This window comes from Atractosteus spatula, chromosome 3 (genome assembly GCF_055471065.1).
Source record: "Atractosteus spatula isolate fAtrSpa1 chromosome 3, fAtrSpa1.hap1, whole genome shotgun sequence".
In the NCBI taxonomy this organism is placed as follows: Eukaryota; Metazoa; Chordata; class Actinopteri; order Semionotiformes; family Lepisosteidae; genus Atractosteus; species Atractosteus spatula.
In genome coordinates this window covers 60,464,635-60,485,612 of record NC_142708.1, presented here as the reverse complement: position 1 = coordinate 60,485,612, position 20,978 = coordinate 60,464,635, and the positions used below count along the sequence as shown (strand labels likewise).

The following is a 20,978-nucleotide window of genomic DNA, read 5'->3' as shown; positions in this document are numbered from 1 at the left end:
AGGCATACTGATAACCCATTTTAAGGAATTTCTGCTAATGTAATTCTCTCATCTGAGAGTCTCATGACTCTTAACAGGAACATCTGATTATGATTTTGATGTGACAGTATCACAGGTTTTGAAGCTGCTTTTCAAATGAACCAGAAAAAAGAATGTAAGTAAGAATAGATTTTGAATTACTGGATATTGCACTGTAAAAATGTCTTAAAAATATACTGCAATAAAATACGTATTAGAAACATGAATATTTAGACACACACAAGCACTTTTAGTGAAAGACATTGGAATCAATAAAATGTATTGTGTTTTTAGTGTCTCTCAGTATATTTAACATGTACCGTTCAAAGTAGCACGTTGTTTCTGAAATTTAAACAGTTACTGTATGTAATACATTTCCATATATACTGTATTCGATTTTATTCAAGTGTGTTTCAAAACATTGTAGTTTTCTAACATTTTTTAAAAGATTGCAATTATAGATATGCACACGCTATGTAACATATAGTACTATAGGGTATGTTTCTTATATTGTGTTTCCCTTCCCTATGGGGCCCCAGTAGAAATGTTGCAAAAAGCACAAGCTGCTGATATTTCTCTCTGGAGAGTGATGTCTCCTGCCGTGATATACCAGATTCACATAAAAGTCCCAGACAGGTTCAATACATAACAATAACAGGAGACACTGCACTAAACTTCAATGATGTAATGTAACCATTCTGTGCCATTTTGTTACTCTTTAAAACTAAACCAGTGCAGACATGAACCCATCAAAAAGTTGTCATTTCCCAAAGAATGGTGAGCTGTCATATGCTGGCTGCTCTGCCTCTTCCTATTAGCCTACAGAAGACAGAATTTTCAAGGAACACTGTGAATAAACTGTCTGGCTGTAAGTCTACTAGAGGGTGGTCACAGAAGTCATGAAAGTAGGCTAGACACAAAAATAAAGTGCAAAACCAGCGATTGTTTACTCAAAATGCTCTTATGCAAGGGAAAGAAAATCTTTACAAGAGGAAAACAAAGCATACCACAAAAGTAATAAACTGGAGTTTATTAAACTCCAGGGAGCTTCTCATTATTAGTTCTAAAGAAACAGCTCTGAAACAGCACACAGACCAAAATACTACCAAACAAAAAGACTAACACAACAGTATTTGTTGCACCATGACTGCCAAGTTAAGTACCCTAAACTCTAGCTATGGTTCCACATGGACCAGTGAGCCTCTTTGTGAACTGGAGGTGAGTCAGGTTCTGTAATCTGACATACTGTAAGTGGTGGAACAGACAGGAGACAACGATAATACTCTTGTGGAAGAACAACAGGAAATAATATATACATAACGACCAATACACAATGGAAATGTTAATATTCATAATTGCAGTGAGAGTGGATATACCCAAAGATTCAATGTCCTTCCTTTACATATTTTCCAGGATGACAACCATGATAGGTGAATAATGAAGATGAAAGATTAAGAGAGACCTAATTAGAGGGTATGCAATAGCCCTTCATCACAGCTATTAGAAAATGCTAGAAATGATGTGCTTTTACTGTTTATGTTTTTAAAAGTACACTTTAAATGAGGTTTAAATGTCACAAATTTGGTTCATATATTTGCATTTGAAACTCTGAAACCCTTTTGAGATTGGCTTGATTGTTTTGAACATGATTAATATTGATTTACTTATCTATTGATCTCCTGAACCTAGTTGACAGATTAAACTTTTTAACCACTGTTTGGCAGCATCTGAGATCTACAGATATTCAGCCCTCAGCTATTTATATTACACTTTACAGAAAATAAAATAGCAACCTTAGTTGGAAAGAATGTTAAAGTTAGAAGAATATTTCTCAACTCATTTATTCTAAGATGGTTTTAAAGATTTCTTTCAGTGTGCATTGTTAGCTATATTCCAGATACAATAAACACTTCAGCTTTTATCTTCTGCCTCCACAATAGGTCAAGATTCTCTACAGCTGAACTGAATAGTCTTTGTAAGACAGAAATCTTAGTCCGCTGCATAGTAGAGAGGAAAAGCAATTTAATTCTAATTCACTTTAAACCAATTTCAAGACTGAAACCATGAATTTCCTGCTGAAGGTTGGTACAAAAAAAACGAATAGGAAAGCTATTCTTCAAAACAAAAAAGGTTTTCCTACTTTAAAAAGAATATACAGTACAGTATCTAAAACATAGACTCACTCTACAGCTGTAAAATTAGAAAACAAACAATGATGTGAAAAGGTCTGTAATGTAAAGACAAAAATCTTGATATTTATTCACTCTCAGAGCTGACACCTCTGGTTTCTTGAACAAGTAACCACAAAATAGGTGTTACCAAAGACAGAGAAACCTGCTATATTACAGAGAGGGTTCATCCCAGTGTGTTCACCTCTTTCTAGAAAACCTAAATTATGGGGGATTGAGCCACTCAGACCCCTCCAATAACAATGACATCTCTTACACAGCTATGTAAGCCAAGCCTCTGTTGTAGAAATTTGGTGCTATTGCTTTCTTGAGACTGGTGTCACTGCAACAATCCGTGAGAACTGTTACAGTTGCACATTAAATCTGGCTTTTTCTTCTGAAGATACAGTATAAATATTTTAAACAAGGACATTCTTAAACAAAATGGTGGTATACTGTGTGTGGTTCCTCTTTAAACCATCACATTAATAAAGTAAAATTAGGAGATAACATAAGGAATAAAGTTTTGGATCATTGTTATTATGTTGTGATGAGTACAGTATGTTACAAAATTGCAATGTTAAAAATAATTTTGCCAATCTGTCTTGAAAAGCTTCTACATAGCACAATAATTTCTATCGGAATTCTATCGTAAAATGAAACTGCATGAATGAGGTTAACTTTTCTTCAAACACATATTCCATTTTTTTTTTTAAAAAAAAGCTAAACAACATGGAAATCTTGCTTGACCGAAGGTTGAAAAATTCTTCATCAGATTATCCCAGACGTGGGATTAGTTTCTAAAAGCTCCTTTAATCCTTAAATCATAGCGCCCTGGTTCTTTACTGCTTTCTAATATTGCTGAATGTTAAGAATGCTTGGTACTTATGTAAGAAACACACCAGATCAATACAACTTTTTTTAACAGCTCAAGATCAAAGACAGCATCAGGTTTAGAATAAGCAGTGCATTAAATTCTAAACATACATTTCTTTTCATTTCAGGACATTTTTTCACATTTCTGTTCTCGATTATGTATTAATTAATTCCTTTATTTCCTGTGGCTGTAACCAACTCGAAGTGCAAGCAAATTTTCATTGCATTGAGGCAACCAGCGCAGGCATGCATACATATACAAAAGGTCTTTTATTTTTTATTTTTTCTTAAAAAGGATTCATATCACATTTCAATAAGAAGAAATTAAATGAAAGCAGCACAGGAATGTATCTGGTCGCTGTCTTCCAGACCATTTCTGGATTCCAGAGCATTAATGTTGTTTTTCTAACATTGTGACCAGAATTGTACACAATACTCTAAACATGGTCTCTCTAGTGCATTTCACAATTTTTACGGTTACATCCCTTGATTTAAATTCTACATTTATAATTATATATCCTAACATTGTTTGCCTCTTTTATTGCTTTCACACACTGTGTAGAAGATGAGGATGAAAAACACCAAAAATAACCAATGTGAATCACCTACCAAGGGCTCCTATGTGGTATATAGGAATGTATGTAGGATCTACAGTACATTGTGTAATATCTAGAAATTGGAGACCAGTGAACAAGTGCATACTGTAAGTGTCAAGGTCCTACAAGAGGAAGTGAACAGAATCCTACAAGACAAAAAAAAGCTTCAGAGATGTGCACAGATGTATTGCTTCCAGGAGTGACCAAACAATATGCTAGCGTGTAACCTTCACAGTAGACACTCTTGTTGATGACAAATTCTAAACTGTGTAATGAATTTATCCAAGTCTATGATAAACAAAATGTCAGCACTCCTGCTGCAAAAAATATTTTCCTAATAGTAACTTTGTAGATTTACTGTATTGTGCTTATACGTGACAAGTTTCCTTTGATCCTCAGTATATTTTTAATCTGTTTCTGTTTTTTTTCCTAAGCATTCTGGATCATTTCGTTTTTATTGCAAAGGCTAATATGTCATGTAAATTTCAAACTATTTTTAATTATATACGTATCAGGGTTTAAATACTTTTTGAGCAAAGGGCAGTCAAGATGATATTGGATAATGGCTGGATACAGACAGACCCCCCATTAATTATTTTAGAAATGTTTTAAATTGTTATCTCTATTTATGATCTGAGATATAAGATGTAATAGATTACACCCTATGTCTCTATGTATTTATTCACATATCTTTTTGTAATGAATTGACTAATTGAATGTCAACATTTCTTACTTATCCAGCCAAATAGGGGTTTCAAGCCATGGTTGTAGCCAAGACTTATTTTACTGTATATTCCAGAAGTACATTGAGTAAATGTCTCCTCAGCCATGTGAGAAGTACTATTGGCACCATACGTAACTTGAACAAGGTTAAATTTGCAAAAGACTTTTAAATTCATTGCAAACTCCCAAGATAATTTCAAAATGGTATGCAATGTTATTAGCATACAATCTCCCATGGAATGTTTGGAAAAGCAGATTGTTCTATTTTGCATGATATTTCCTCCACTTTGCACAGGTCTTTTGTATTATTGATAATTTCAACTTGCATTGTGCTGCATTTGGCCTATGCAAACCTGTTTATTTTTTGTTTATATAATCTTGATTAAGTTACAGTACATCAATTTAAATCTGCATTGTAAATATTAAATTCCTTTTGGATTCCTCTGCAAATTATTCATAAATATCATTCTCAGATTTCTGTTGATTAAGCTTGTCTTCTTCTTCTTCAAGTGAATTATACATTCTTAGAAACAATTACTTTTGATTAAAGGCAAAAATAATAAATAGAACAAAGATTTAAATAGTCCATCAGAACAAATGCCTGTAGTAGTAGCAGAAAGTGAAAATTATGGCTCACAAGACACTCGATATCAGAAAGAGTTGTGGTTTGACTCCTCCAAAAAATAAATAGTGATTTGTCAAAGATAAAGGCTTTCCAGTGTCTTCATTTATTTTATTCATTTTTGTTATTATTCAATAATTTATATTTATTAATTGGAACTTGATTGGTATTAAATGCTACAGTATGTGCACCACATTGTTTCATCAAGCATCTGAATCCTGTTACAGTTAAACATACTATACTGTATATCAGGAGGTAAATGAATTGTTTTCAGCTCAATCTAATTCTGAATAATGTTGAGAGTACCACCTTGTAAAACAGGACACAGTTTTCTTACTGGCTAAATTATTCTTGACAGAAGCCTAATTTACAAAGTACTGGTCATTCTTTGTCACTACATTCGTTGCATTAATAGAACATGCAAAAACCAACATCTGAGGATGTGTAAAGATTAATAACTCCTTTGTAATTACAATTATTTTAAGGTCCGTGTATTTTAGGGAAGATGTTGCAGTTTTAGTACATAGCTATCCATTTATGTCCACTAATATTTTGGACAGGTATTATACACATTATGCCTTCACACTATACAAAAATACAAAGGCTGGCCTGTCCATGTCCAGGACTCTAACATTTTTAGAATATAACATGTAAAGCAAACACTGTGAGATACTTGTCCATCTCCATGTCATAGTTACATCACAGTCCCAGTCCTGTTCGATTTTATTCCATTTTGTTTTGAAAATGGATACAGTGCTTGCTTTATAGAGAGCAGCATTTTTTTACAACAATATCAAATGGACCTAGTATGACAACCCATTGGAAAAATCTAAAATCAATCCAACAAATAATGAAACGTGCATTATTATGAATTGTGGTTACAACCCATTAATTTATCTAAACTCAAATAATTCCTCTGGTGGAGAGTAGTTTTGTCTACAAGAGGGAGAAACAGAATTGTTATTTTCATAAGTATCCCAAGAAAAAATGAGAAAAATGTGATCCTGAATACAATCACCCTGTGATATTTTTAGCCAAGACAGGACTTACCATTACTATCTGCTATGCTGGGACCAGACCTAAAAAATCAAGCCCAACATTCATACAGTTGTTGTATTTCAATCATGTTCTGTATCACTAATGTCATATGTTGAATGTGGAAAACATCACACAGAATGTCCACTGTGAATTTGCAGAATATTTGTACTTCCCTAAAGTGAAATAGTTATGTGAAGGAAGTACAATGCAATATTGAAAAGAGTTTTGGTCTCCACAAAACTATTCTGGAATACGTTCTAAGTAGAGAGACCATGCTTATTTGGTCCTTAAAAGGACCATGCAGTACAAGTAGACTGAAGGATCTCAAACACTTTATTTTTTAACAAAGGAGACTTAGAGGGGACTTGATATACGAATTCAAGATAATCGTAAAGTCAGTCCAGAGTACTACTTCAGCACAGCAAGAGAAATCTGCGCCCATAGACATAAGTGGACACTAAGAGGGTAAGTTACATAGTTTGAAAAAAGGAGCTATGTGCTGCACAATGTGTTGAGTGTCTGAACAATGCTGCTGAAGCAGATGTCCTGGGACACTACAAGAGTGAGCAGGTTAAGCTTTGTACTACTGAACTAGCAACTAGCAAACAAACAGGATGGACAGAATAACCTCCTCTCAGTTCTGTTTATTTCACAGAACAAGGAATCAAATGAGCATGAATACATATACTAGCAGATTTCACTAATAGACGTTGTGAGTTTTTTACTTGTAATGGACAGGTACGATTTTCTAAAGAACTCTAATATAAGTATGATCATTTCTGGAGAGAACATTCTGTTAACACAGTCTCCCTTTTTAATCTTTTTTTGGATATTCCCAGAGGGCAAATCTTGAGACAGCTGGCACACATTTTGTCAGTTCCAGTCATGTTTTGTGATTGACAGTTGTGGGAGTAAATAAATCATATCTGAGAAAAAAAAGTCTTCTCAAAAACATGCATTCATACAAGTCACAAAAGCAAGTTAATAAAGAAAAATAGAAGCTGCAAATTATGTATTATATAATTATATATCAAATATAGTTCACGGGCAGGAAAGCTGTAATTTTCCATTGCAGTCCCTTGGAACATCTACAGTATATACAATACATCTGCCACCCCTTCACAAGGTTATGGATGCCCTAGTGAATACATTTTGTTGGTTGGTCCCTGAGCCATATCTGTTCTGTGCTTGGACCTTGTTGTCATCACTGAGGTTTTTTTTACCTCGGACAGCTTCCTAGACTGCATAGCTGTTGCCCTGAGGATGAAGTCATCTCTTTGAGGCATCTTTTTGTCACAAGACAATGTGAGTCCAGGAGCTTGGTTTTAATCTTTTATTTCATCTATCTAACATCTGGATCTGGTCAATTTCATCTGTTTGGCATGATGAAGAATGTTCTCTGTGTTTATAACTTCAATAATAATAGCAAGGTTCAAGTGTCAGTGCAGGAATGACACAGTGAACAGCCAGGATCATTTTACTTTTTATTAGTGGGTAACAGGAGAATATGGATATGCAAGCGAACAAACTTAAAAATGATAAATAGCCTACAAACCCGTAAAGCACCCTTGGCAGATAATTCTCAAATTCACTTTAATCTATCTAAAAAATATTTAATAGGACCATAATATATATGCAAATAAAAAGAAAGTGGTTTGTAACTGTTATTTCCTACTTTAACTGGACAAAAAGAGTTTTGACCTGTACTGGTACTTTATATAAAAGGGGCTTCTCACATAATGTTGTCTTTCAGCCTTTATTACTAAATGGCAATTCACAAAATCCTCTCGTGCATCATAGGATATCACTGAAAAACAGACGCAGCCAAATGCTTAACGAACAAGGTAATGAATAAAGTGTTTTTAAAAACAGGCTATATTATAACTAGTTTATTATTACTACTGACATTACCACATAGTGGCTTATATTACATTAAAGAATAAAATAATATCTGTTTTTGAAATATAAGGCTTGCATTTACTTTCCTTTGTAATTATCCTTGAACAAGATGAGTCCAAAACAAGCATTCACAGCTGTGAATGGGACTATTTCAATAAAACAAGTGTTTCTACCAAGAAGCTGTGCTTTTTTTTAATGGTGCTCAGTCCTAATGTGTATGATACTTTTTTGCTATATGGTGATTATCTATTTTGACTACCAGTCCTTGCATTAGAATGTTAAGATCTTTTTTGCTTTTCTTTAAAAGGAAGAACCAAATGGCTTCTACTAACAATTAATTTAACTAATACATAGCTAAAGATATACAGCAGGTTTTTATAAACCCATATTACTGTATATTAAATTTCAAACTTTTTTTTAGAATTAGCATGTAGTCTATTGTCTGTAGCTGATAAGACCTAACATATCCTGTCAAAGTCAGGGCAAAGCAAGGGTCCAGAAACCAGGAAACAAACACAGCAAGAGCTAAAGAACTCTGGGCAAAGTTAATAATACGCAGTACTTTTCTACTGTAGTATGCAATTTGTGATGCCCAAAATAAGCTATTTCATATTTTAATGATTTCTTGCATTTATATAGTGTTTTTATCCCAAAGCATTTGACAAATACAGTAGGAGGAGAAAAACTTAATCTAAAGTGTGCCACCCACATGGGTGTGCTTGGCAGTCATTGTGTGCCAGTAATTCCACTGCCCAGCAAGGTGGAGAAGTGAGAAATCAACTCGTCAAATGAATTCATGGGAAATTTAAGGGAAGGCAAATTGTTTAAGCTCAGAGTAAAATTTAGCCAGGACAGCAGCTTTAACACTCCTACTCTTGCAGACAGAGACATGATAACATCTCATCTGAAAGGTGACCTCCTACAGTACAGAGTCCCCACCTCAATAAGAATATTAGATATTCCAGACTATAACTCTTGGCTGTAAACTATAAAAATAGTCATTAAATATATAGCCTCCATACTTTAGGAAGAAGTGACCTGGGCACAGTTTGTGACATTCTGAACTGAGAAAAGAATGGGAAAAAAATATTAAATTTCCTGTTGGATTGTTAGCTCTGTGCAAAACTATTACAAACAGGATATATATTTTATATATATTTATAAAAGTAACCACAGTTTTCCTCTGTAAACTAATTGTGTAGTAGAATTTTTGGTAAAATGTAAAAGTTTAATAGAAAATAGTAAATATTGAAATAAACATAATTTTTTGGGCACTTTGTTAAAACATCCTCACATTCTGGATTGCAGCTAATCGCAAAAATCTTTTGGAAGAGTAATGTTATTGGCGGCTACATGAATTAGTATAGTCCTAATAATCAATTACAATATCAATAAATAAGCAATTAACTGATATACACTTCTACATGTTTTTATTAGTTATTTCACATACTGTAGATTCCAGTCAATATGTGGTTATTTGATTTCAAACCATAATACAATAATGTGTCATGATATACAGTACAGTGTTCAGTCACTTGGAACTATGAGCTCTTAAAGCTGTTTCAGGGATGTAGGGGAACAAATATATTCCAGGGGACAAAGAATGCAGAGGAAGTAAGTTAATAACAATAAATTCCTGTCTGGCCAGGCATAGCATTGTTAAGGAAAATGCTAAATGAGACTCAAAGCACCGTCTTGCAGAGTCGCACAAAAATGATGCAAATATTTGAAGTCTATTAGAACATATAAAAAATGCACTCTTCACGGTCAATATTTTTGCTATATGAGTAACTTTGTGTGGCTCAGCTATTAATGATAAGACAGGGTTTAATAAGTCATTGCATTAGAGGAGACCTATTTTCTTTCTTGCACTCAGTCACTGGGACATTTATCTCCCAGAAACACAGCTGCCACTGGTGAATTAAAGGGAGAGTGCTTGTATCTACAAGGTAGCCAATCATACCTAACATCTCCTGTCAAAGTCAGGGCAAAGCAAGGGTCCAGAAACCAGGAATCAAACTCTAAAGAGCTAAAGAGCTCAGGACGAAGTTAAGAATGTAGCAGGCTCTGTAAGAGTTCCCAAGCACTGCCAGTTCCATGGTTATGTCTTTTACCACCTATGGCAGGAGTGGTGGATAATTGCCTCCAGGTGGTGGAAGATTCCAGTTGAATTAATTACCATGTTAACCAGTGCTGAATGACAGGAAATGTTAGGTGTGGCCTGCTACTGTGTAGATACTAGCTTGCCCCACCACTCATCCATGGCGACAGGCATGGCATAGTGGCTATTTTCTCTGTGACGTAGAATCCTGCCGAATTGTCTTGAAAAGGCATTGATTTCATTAATTTAGTTATATAAACTACGCATTTCATTAAATGTGCCAGTATTTGAATTGCCAATTGACTTTGCCAATTGAACTGCAGTCCTTAAATTAAGACTATACTAAATTCGTTTGATAATTTATTATTATTTAAAAGACTTTTTCAAGTGATCATTATTATGTAAAGGCTCACATTACCCTGTCGGCCTGCTGAAACACCATGACTTGTTTAGCTGGAGACATAAATGTGAGGAAGCCATAGAGAGCAGCAGTTTAATTGAAAAGCACACCTTAGACATAAGGACGTACCAAAGACTAAAAGACTAGTGGGTAGTGTGTGTGGCTTGTTTGCTATTCCTTATTACTGCCAAGCCCCACTGTACAATCTCATTATTATTCCTGTACTTGAACTTAGCTCTTAAAAAAGCTACAGCTTTCCATTATGCTGCAAAAAAGTTTTTTTTATCAGAAAGTCACCTTTTCTAAGCACACGTGGATTTCCCCTCTCTCTCCATTGCTTTCTTTAGCCAAGGCATGAGAGAGGATCTTCTTTGGAGATTTCGTATTGCAGCTTTTACTGCACAAATAGCCTACTTTAAGTAAGTTGTGAAAGATGTCAACTCCGCAATGTCACTTTAAAGTAGGTCCTCACTTCTGTGGCATGTACTTAAAGGGAAACCTGAACAAAATGCTTTTTCAGGTTCATCAAGAAAAACCTAGACACACAGGCACTGTAACCCACATCTCCTTCATTAACATGAACAAGCAAGCAACAAACAACAGATTGTTAGTCTATACCTTCTCTAATGAGTGCTGCAAATGAATTTGAGTCTAACAAATGTAGACCTGCTATTTTGCAGCATGCAGACTAACAGGGGAAATAAAAAGAGTCATGTACATCAGCAACAAAATTACCAAACAGGGAAAAATACTGTAAAATAGAGTGTAGTAGAAGGTGTGACCCTTGTAACTACACATCACATAATTGATAGTCTTTGCTACCTGTATTTAACCTATTTAAATCAGTTCAAGACAACACACACCTGAATTGCTTTTAAACATAATGTAAACACATCTTCAGTCTCTTTTCTCTCTTTAGACTCCTTCCTCTACCCACTCCACTTGACTTCTTTCTTCAGACATGTTGAACCCCCTCACTGTTCTTTCACTTTCAGAGCCCATTTAATTTCCACTCTCGCTCCTCAATTAGTGGAATTAATTTCCCACAGAATTCAGAAGAGCTCTGTCCCTGACCACCTGCTCAAGTGCTGAACAAACAGCACTTTTGATCTCCCAGCTCTCAATATATATTTTAATTCTTACACTGTATTTCATTGTTTTAATTTCCAAATTGCATTTATTCTTTGTAAACATGGAATGCAGTTTACATTACTGTTATCATTACTGTTGTTTATTCGCACAATCTAAATACTGTTTTATTTCACATTGTGTTTGCACAACTTTTTCATTGCTCTTTGAGATTGTGCAAGCCTTATTGTAATTTTATTAAATTAAGTGAACATATTTTCTTATGGGTGGGTAGCTGCATCAGCATGCGTAGGTTGCAAAGGAACAAGTAATAGGTTTATTCCATGCTGAAAAAAAGAAGAAAGAAAACACAACGTTTCGGCCGTGGAGCCTTCTTCAGGTGTGAGGAAGACAGGGCAGGCTCCACGGCCGAAACGTTGTGTTTTCTTTCTTCTTTTTTTCAGCATGGAATAAACCTATTACTTGCACATTTTCTTATTGCAACTGCACTATTATTGTATCTACACAATTAGTCCTTAGACTTACATATTAAGTAAACTTATATTTCAATATTCTATTTTGTAACATGCCCTCAGATGAGGGTACCTGTGAAATAAATAACTACTGCAGCAACAACATCAGAGTACTGAAATGAAAGAAGGATGACTTCTTTTTTATTATATGAAATAAAACATTGTAATGAGACCAAATGTGTGCTTTTAAACAAACCTTTAATCTGGAAACACTCAACAGTGCGTGATGTAAAACAGGCCCCAGTGTTGTAGTATTTAATAAAGACCCAAGCCTATGTCCATAATAAAGTTACAGCAACTCAATCAGATGGCATAATATTTGGAAAAAAACTGAACACATTAAAATATATTGCCACACATATATTTAAACATAAGAAGTTTTAGTTAAACATTGTTAGCAAAATACACATAATTGTTGCACTTCCGTTTTGATTCATTTGGGAATTTTATCTTCTTTAGATTATTTTATATACTGTACATTTCTGAATAAGTTCATATTACCTGAAATGCATAACATTTTTTGTCATTCCTCAGCTGTCTTAATGCAGCTCGTGGTTTGTATAGGCTGCTGCAAAATCAGGAAACCTCCTCTCTTGTAAAATCTGTCTTTTGTTAACTTCATAACTTCTGAAGTGCTATGTTAACTAATCATATTAAAACCAAGGCTTATAATATAAATATATAGTACTTCAAATATTCATTGTTTCCCATAGTGGAGGCTTGTAATAACCTAATGAATTTCTGCTTTTAAGTCAGGTGTCAAATTAAAGATTTACTGTATAGACAAACTGAAGATTTACTGTACAGACCGAGAGCCATCTCTATCCAGTTTTCCTGGAGGCATTACACATCAGCAGATATTTATTTTCTTCCATAAACAAAGAACCATTATAAAAAGAGAAAAAAAGATTAGTTAAGGGGACTTAAAAAAGAGCTAATGTTTAAGCAAAATTAAAATGCAACAGTCAGATTTATTTCAATAGCTCATTTAGAACATACATATTGTAGTGTTATTTTAATTTAAAAAGTTAAGTTTGCGGATTGCTTAAGTAATATTTTCCATGGGATAACAAAATACAGAGTTCAAGCCATAACTGGATAAAAATAAAATATAGTGTTTTGGAATTTTGTTTCTGATTAAACTCCCAGAATGAGTTGATTAAATATCTGTGAAAAGAACCAATCAAAAATATATTATTTTAATTCATGCAATAACAGTGAAATATACGAACATGCTCCACTCAAGCAGTCAAGATCACATGTCTGCTACCAGCATGACTGAATGCAACCTGTCTGCGGGGATGAGAAGTTTCTTTTCAGCAATGAACAGGCTATTTCATAGTCTGGGAAACAGATTCTGTGGGAGACAGGCCACATCCTGGAAGATTGAGGGCCACACAGGCCCAAGATTGTCACATGAATGTGACCCATCTGCATAATAACTGCAGTAGCTACAGCAGAAGAGATTACAGGAAGAAATAATCTGCACATCAGCTGTAGCTTGCTGTCTGTATGAAAATGCTATGCATGTTCAGAGGCCATTCACAGATAATATGTTGACAGCTGTTAAGGAAACTGCTGTTTTCTGTGGGCCACAGAACACTCAAAATCGCTTTGTGTTTTATTCACTGATAAATACCATTGCCCTTGACAAACCTGACAAAGGATACTACTTGTGTGGAGATGTGCTGGTGAGCATTATGCTGCTTGTTAAGTTGTCAACCAGTCAGATGCTGGAAATATGGTGATATGGAGAGGAATCTCCTTTAACAAAAGAACAAAGACATCTGCCTTTGGTGCAGATTGAGAGCAACCTTACTACTTAGTGATATACTCATGAACGTTTGGTGTTTTCCAGCAGGACATTGAAAGACCACACAGTGCTGGGATTACAATGGCACAATTTCAAGAGAACAATGCTGAAGATTTGCTGTAGCCTGCCTTTTTTTAACCTGAGTTAACCAATGCCATCAATATGCGGCAGCTTCAAACTACCGAAGGCTATAATATATCTAACATACAAGGTTGATTTTAACTTTATAAGCTCATGTATCATTCTGAAAAGTTATCATGATTCTTTTATCTATATTTTCTTCACATTTACTGTAATTTTTCTTGATTCCTTAATTTAAAAAAATTGAGTAATTTTATTATATCTTCCTGGTAGTTAATTTCTGACACCAGAAATATGCATTCACAATAACCAAAATACCACAATAAGTAAAAAATAACATGATTCTTATTTTGCCTCCAGTCTCTTGTGTCATGTACTGTATACTGCCTGTCTACTTTGCATTATCAGTTCAGTTCTCAGATTAGAAGAAACTCACACACATCCAGGTTATTGAATTTAACATAATATGCTCCTGTTATTATTGTTATATTTCTTACTCATCACTACTGCAACTTATAAGCAGCAGGAGGTATTATAAGCGGCACTGTATTTATTCGAGTACTAATTAAACAGTTTAAGAGGGTTGTGATTATTATGAAACACTGAATCCAATATGGAGACCTCATTAGAATTGACATTGAAAGTAATAAGGCTTAGAACAAATCATTCACTGATGTCACCTTTGAAAATAATTTCTGTTCTAAAAGAATAAACCCTGGTTATGAATAATGAATGTTTTATTTTGGTTTGTTGAGTCAGAAGGAACTGATAAGCCAATCTGCTCCTTTTTCTGCATTATGTTAGGAGAATGAATAATTGGCATGATAGTCCCAATGCAAACTTGATTCTTTAACAAACAGTATGAGCCCATAAATGATCATTAACAGATGGAGATGTGAATAGTGAAAATATATATATTTCAATTGCTTACAACAGAAAATAATACAAAAAAGTCAAACACGAGGAAAATAACCAAAGTTTTGTTGTCCTAAGGCAAAAGTGTCTCAGCCCCACAAGTAATAAATCATATTACGGGTCAAGTCCATCATAGGATATATTCAAGAAGTCTACACATCTATTAACTAGAGTGAATGTATTCCTGATTTGGTTATTTTCTTTCCACATCATTCAAATGCCAGTTCCTGAACTTTGTCCTGTAGGGGTAAACCCACCTAAAAGAACAAAGCTGAACAGAAACTTCTCTCTTCACTCATTCTGGGCCGATCATTTTCTTTTATTGTCTTTCTAATACAACAGTAATGCAACATTGTATCCCATCAGGTGATCAGGTGACCAGCATTTGAGTCTCTCTATTGATTGGTCTCTAGAATTAGGAGCCGATGTGTAATTTTTTAAAGGATTTCTGCTCAGCCCTGTGAAGACGGGCAACGCCATAAAAAGTCAGCACAAGTTAAAAACATTCTGTTTAGATTTATTGTGATGTGAAGAGCAAAGACTCACCCTGTTGGCTGCGCCTCTGTGCATACACAACCACCACTGCAGCGAGCATCACACAGCAGGCTGATGTGACAATATTTGCCATCTGTTGAGGAAACAAAAGTGCTTGTTAGGGTGGTTCAAACAGACAGCTCCGAAGCGGCGCTAGGGAAAACAGAAGTGAAGCACTTCTTGTCTTGTGCAGCTCATCAGTGAAATCATCTTCCCAGGGGAATGCCCCTTTACAAGCTGCAAGGCCTTAAAGAGACAGCATTGCCTGTTCAACCCCCTTGGCTCTTCAGTGAGATACATCACCCAGTGATAAAAAAACCCACACAATGCTGGGTTCTGTTTGTCAAAATGTATGCTTCCTGTTCAACTTCTCTTGCACTCAGGAGCATTGGAGGATTGGAGGATTCTGTCCTGACACTGAAAATTCACTATTAATTTTTAGGCGTTTTCTTTTGTCTTAAGAATATAAATATTTTCATGTTGCCTGTACTGCATGAGACATGGCATGAGTCATGAAACAGACTTTGGTTCAGCAGATCAATCAAATGCCTAAATCTCTAGGTTTTAATGTTTCTCTACTTATACAGTATTTGTAATTTATTTTGCTGGAAGGCATGTTTTGAAGACTGAAAAGGATTTGTTAACCCTGGATCTCTAAAAGAGAAGAGTCAGTAACCAAAGGGATACTGCTTCTCCAAGGGATGGAAGAATGAACATTTTCACCAACATCATTAGCAAATCAGTCAACAGAGTGATGCCCTAACTTCTTCCTCTCTCCTGAGATATTGTATCAAAGGACTATATTATCTCTCACTGCATTTTGTATTATTTGAGGTATAAGGTAAAAAGGAGGCTCACTGTATTGGTTTTTCTCGCCACTTGTATTACATTAGAGCTGAATAAATTCACACAGGTTTGTTTCTGTTTATGATCACGCTAATTGTTGTTACAGCCTTTTTAGATTCAAGAAACATGTAAGAAACATTTTTTGGCATCACCCTTTAAAAGTATTAGTTTTTTTTAAATCAGGGATCATATAGGTATAAAATAAACCACTCAACAAACACTTGTAATATGTTTCTTTCTATTTAATTGCACAATAGTCATTTTTATTTCAATCTTTGTATATCCTACCTCTGTTTTGTTGCTTCTATTTTTCTCTGCGTTCATTCTTCCTATTTTACTTTCTTTATCAGCACTATAACCAACTTAAATGGGTGATGAATGATTAAGACAGTATTTGCAGAATATTATTTCAATGCACCTTTCACAGTACAGCCTAAGCAAAACTAAAAGGCATTAGAATTTTACAATATACATTTTCTTTTCTTATAAAACTAAACAAGGGATTATTATGGTTGAGTAGCCCCACATAATTTGCTGCAGGGGATATAAACACAAAAACCATACTTCTGATGACACAATAAACCAATCCCTGCTACTTGGTCAAAACAATCCCATAGCACTTTGCAAAGAGTAGGGGTGTTAACTCTGGTATCCTAGCTAAATTCATCTCTGGCTTGTACAAGGGATGACCTACAGTTCCACGTTAATTCCATAGGTAAAACAATATCTCATTTCTTCTCACAAATTTAGGTGTAGTGATGATGCTGGTATATAATGTCAGCCATGCATCACTTAAATGTGGACCTGCCTTCCAAACGTGGGTGGCATGTTCCCTCCTATGTGTAAAGTGATTTGGAATTAATATTAATAAAAGCCACTCCTCTCATCTGTATGTAATAAAATGGGAGCCCAGCTTCCTTTCCCAAGGGAATAAACCTTAGGTGGATAATTCAGATCAATCAAACTTTGCCTGTATGTCTTTAGAACAAAAAGAAAGGAGCACCCAGTAAACACCCATGGGAGCACAGAGACAAAGTGCAAACACCATACTGAAAAGCACCAAGAACCAATATTAAACACATGACTCTGGTACTGTGCTAACTGCCATTCCACTACTGCTAAAATAGTATAATTTGTTTTTAACTTTAACATTAAAAATGTTCCATTTGTACTATACTGTACATTTATAATCATTAACAATGGTGAATTCTAGTTCTCAGGTATTAATTACTTTCTGCTTAAGGTGTAAATTACTCACAGGTGTTTGCCCGTGAGAAAACAATTATGTTAAATCTCTTCACTTCTCTTAATTTAAAGTGACCACAAGCTGCCACATAATCCTTCTCACTTTCACACTCTTCTGACTGTAAATGTAAAGGTTTTTGACTTCAGGCTTATTTTTTTTCAGGCTAAAGCTTGGTTTTGTAGTCTGTGTCTTTTTTGATAGTGGGGATTATCAATTTCCTAATTATCTGTGTTAAACATTTAACTACAGAGAAGAATTAAATGCTCAGACTTAAAAGCTGCTTTTAAGTTTAAGTCCTTTGACATGTACTGCACTGAGAATGATTAAAAGGTAGGAACTAAAGCTGGCGCACTTATTATGTAAACAAATTTATACATAGGTGGTATGTCTGCACAGTGAACACTTTTGAAAAACCTGAGTATTCTGTAAAATCTTATAAAAATAAACTTCCAAAAGTTTTTCATTCAGATCTTAGTAACTCTGCTTTGATATTTAAGTTTATAACAACATTTATCTACAGTGTGTGTTTGCTTCACATTACATTGTATCATGATTCCAATTTATTCTTGATACAGTATGTACTATACATTTTTAACAGTAGCTATGAAGTAAATAAAGACATTAATTTTAAACATAGAACAAAGGGGTTTATCCTTTCTTTAGTATTTAAGATTTATTACTGTCCAGGTTCTGTAGAAACTGCAAAATGGTTAATGATACTTTTTAAAGACCTCTGTTCAACATTATTTTGAAACTGAGTAACAGAACCGTATCCTCTCTCTACACTGTGACCAAGGTAGATGAATAACATCTGGGAAGTTCAATATGGATGCCAACACAGCACCAGGAGGCCAAAGCTTCAATGTCTAACAGCGACAGTTTTTGAAATTCAAGTGCAAAAAAAAAGATGCTTACCTATTTCATTTTAGCATCTTGAGAGAATTAAATGAAACTCAACAATGTTAGCTATTCCAGACAGAAGAAGAGATGGCACAGATTATCAATATTGTCACTTTGAGGTGTGTTAGTGGAGCTACATAAGGCTCTAATTTCTTAGTGTTAATACAATATCATGAATGGCCGGTAAAAAAACCCCTACACTATTCCATGAAAGTCAAACACATTGCTGTCAGTTTTGATACAAATGGCATGTGTTTCAAATTTGTTCTGACCCGTATTGTTTCCTGAGACTTCTGTCTGTCTCCAAATCATGGCAATGAATAAAACTGACAGCAGATGAGCTGAAATATCAGCATTTCATTTTCTCCATAGAAATGTATCCTGCTTGATGATAAGGTTAGGGGTGATTCTGTCCATTATTTTGTTTTTATATAGTTTCTGGATTGGTTTTGGTTTTGGAATTCTGTTTATGGTGTGCCCAAAAAGACTTTATTGATACATTTAGAACAAATGCATTTATGGAATACCAGTCAAGAGTTTCTTTGCTCCACAACAGATTCAGAAAATAACAGATTATTAGTTCATGCAAAAACACTTGAAGCAAACCCTGTTAGAGAGACTGTGCAACTGCATTATGGCATCAATAGATGGGCATTTACATTTCATGTCAAAATATAATATGCATTACAGTGTCAAAACTAGCATGTTCCCTATTTTTGACACAGTGAAAAAATGAAAATTGTTATTAGAAGTGCAGTCTCAATTCCCAGTACCAGTTAAGTGTAAAAGAGCCTAAAGCACCTTTTCTATTGAGCTGAATTGACTGCACTGCTAGTAACTGGTAAGAGCAGGAATCTATATCAAGAGTTTCTGTTAAAACAAAGGGTGCAAACACTTATGTGTGAGAATGATCAATAAAGGAAGGGAATTCAAGATTGGGAATTATGAAAGCATAACTAATTGAGGAAAAGAATGGACAACAATAACAAAAGAACATAAAAACATCAGAAAGTGATGAAAGAAGATCTGTTCTTTTTCTCTGTAATTGCAGAGCTACAGTAGTAATGTGTTGTTTAGCAGTTCTATGTAACACAACATAGAAGAAAATGAAAAGGAATTCACAAGTATTTTGGTAAACATTAACCTTATCTGAGCAGGTAGACAAGCGGCTTTAGTTACTCATCCGTATATTAGCATGTCCCAAAACTATTTCTTTAGTTTGAACAGGAAAAGCCCTCAATCTGTTGCAACCTACTAAGCAGGAGAGCAAAATGATTAATGTAACAGTTGATTTAGCAAGGTCTAACAAGCATGTAATAATGCTGAATCATTTTTGTTGCTGCAATAAAAAAGACTAAGAAAATTAAAATTATAGCATGCATTATGTTCCAGTATGTATCTTAGTGACTCAGTAACAGTTAAAAAAGACATTTAGCTATTATCATTTTACAAATGCAGTGGGTGATAGGTGATTGATGGTTGGTATTTTTCAGCATTGTTAAAATGGAATAAGCTGACAAGTAGGAATTAAATTGCATTCCAGGTTTTGGTTTTTATCACTTCCTGTCTTCCATTCTTCTGAAAGTAGTTCTGAGCTTATCATATCAAGTAACAATGAGTCTCATGTATGACAGCCCAGCAAGCCTCACTCAATAGAAGCTAGGCTGAACCCTTTCGTACTCTTGAAATTTCATTACAAGTCAAAAGAAAAGCTTTTTGTGTAGCAGAGGTTTGGACGCATTTCATAGAGTTGTTAATTAAAATATATAATTCATTGCAGTATTGAAAGATTTTTTTCTTGCAATGACCAGCACAAATTTGCATTTAAATTGGAAATATAAAACTGTAATACAGATGGGAGCAGGTATGAACTACCCAAAATGACAGGTTAAAATGTCAAGGGTTGCCTAAATAGACATGGATCCATTTTGATAAATTAATCACTGGGTGGTACAGGACTCAAATTAAAAAAAGATGTATTGTAAATGCAATTACATATTTACCCAACATTTTTATTTGCCTTTGCTAAAAGGTGTTTTGCAAAAATAAAAAGCAGAAATATCCAATAGGATAAGAAAAAGGTAGGTTTTCAATACAAAAAAAGGCATTTGGGCCATTTGCATAAAAAATTTCACTGGAAGAACTAACAACAAAGATACGGAAACAAAAACATTATAGAAGTGTGTCAAATAACCCTGGCCAAATATGGTGCCAATGTAGATTTCAGACTCAGAAGACTCCCAATTAAAAATTCAAAAGTAGCAAATTGTGTAACTGTGAACCGCCTTACTTCCAATCACTGTTATTTGTACTTTGAATTAAAAAAGCAATAACGCTCTTTTATTTTGTTATCTTGCGTATGATTACATAATCCATACATATGGGCTCCCTGAAAGCCACATGCACAAATAGGCTACATATCTAGCATAACACCTGCATTTTCCACAGGCATGATTGGTATAGTATATACAGTGTTTGTTTGTATGCAACCTTTCTTGCACACATTTAGTCTATTACGGGTATGAATATTGATTAGGTCTACAACTAATCGCAGTGCTTCGGAAGGAGGTATTTCTCATTCTGCCTTTTTTATTACATAAA

At 34.6% G+C, this 20,978-nt stretch overlaps 1 protein-coding gene across 1 annotated transcript in view; it reads right to left on the bottom strand.

Moving 5' to 3' along the window:
• Positions 1-20,978, bottom strand: part of cntfr (ciliary neurotrophic factor receptor) — a 197,266-nt gene that overhangs the window by 121,049 nt on the left and 55,239 nt on the right. The window contains exon 2 of the mRNA XM_088910707.1: positions 15,398-15,479. Coding sequence (XP_088766833.1) covers positions 15,398-15,479 — 82 coding nt within the window. The remainder of the gene's footprint in view (positions 1-15,397; positions 15,480-20,978) is intronic.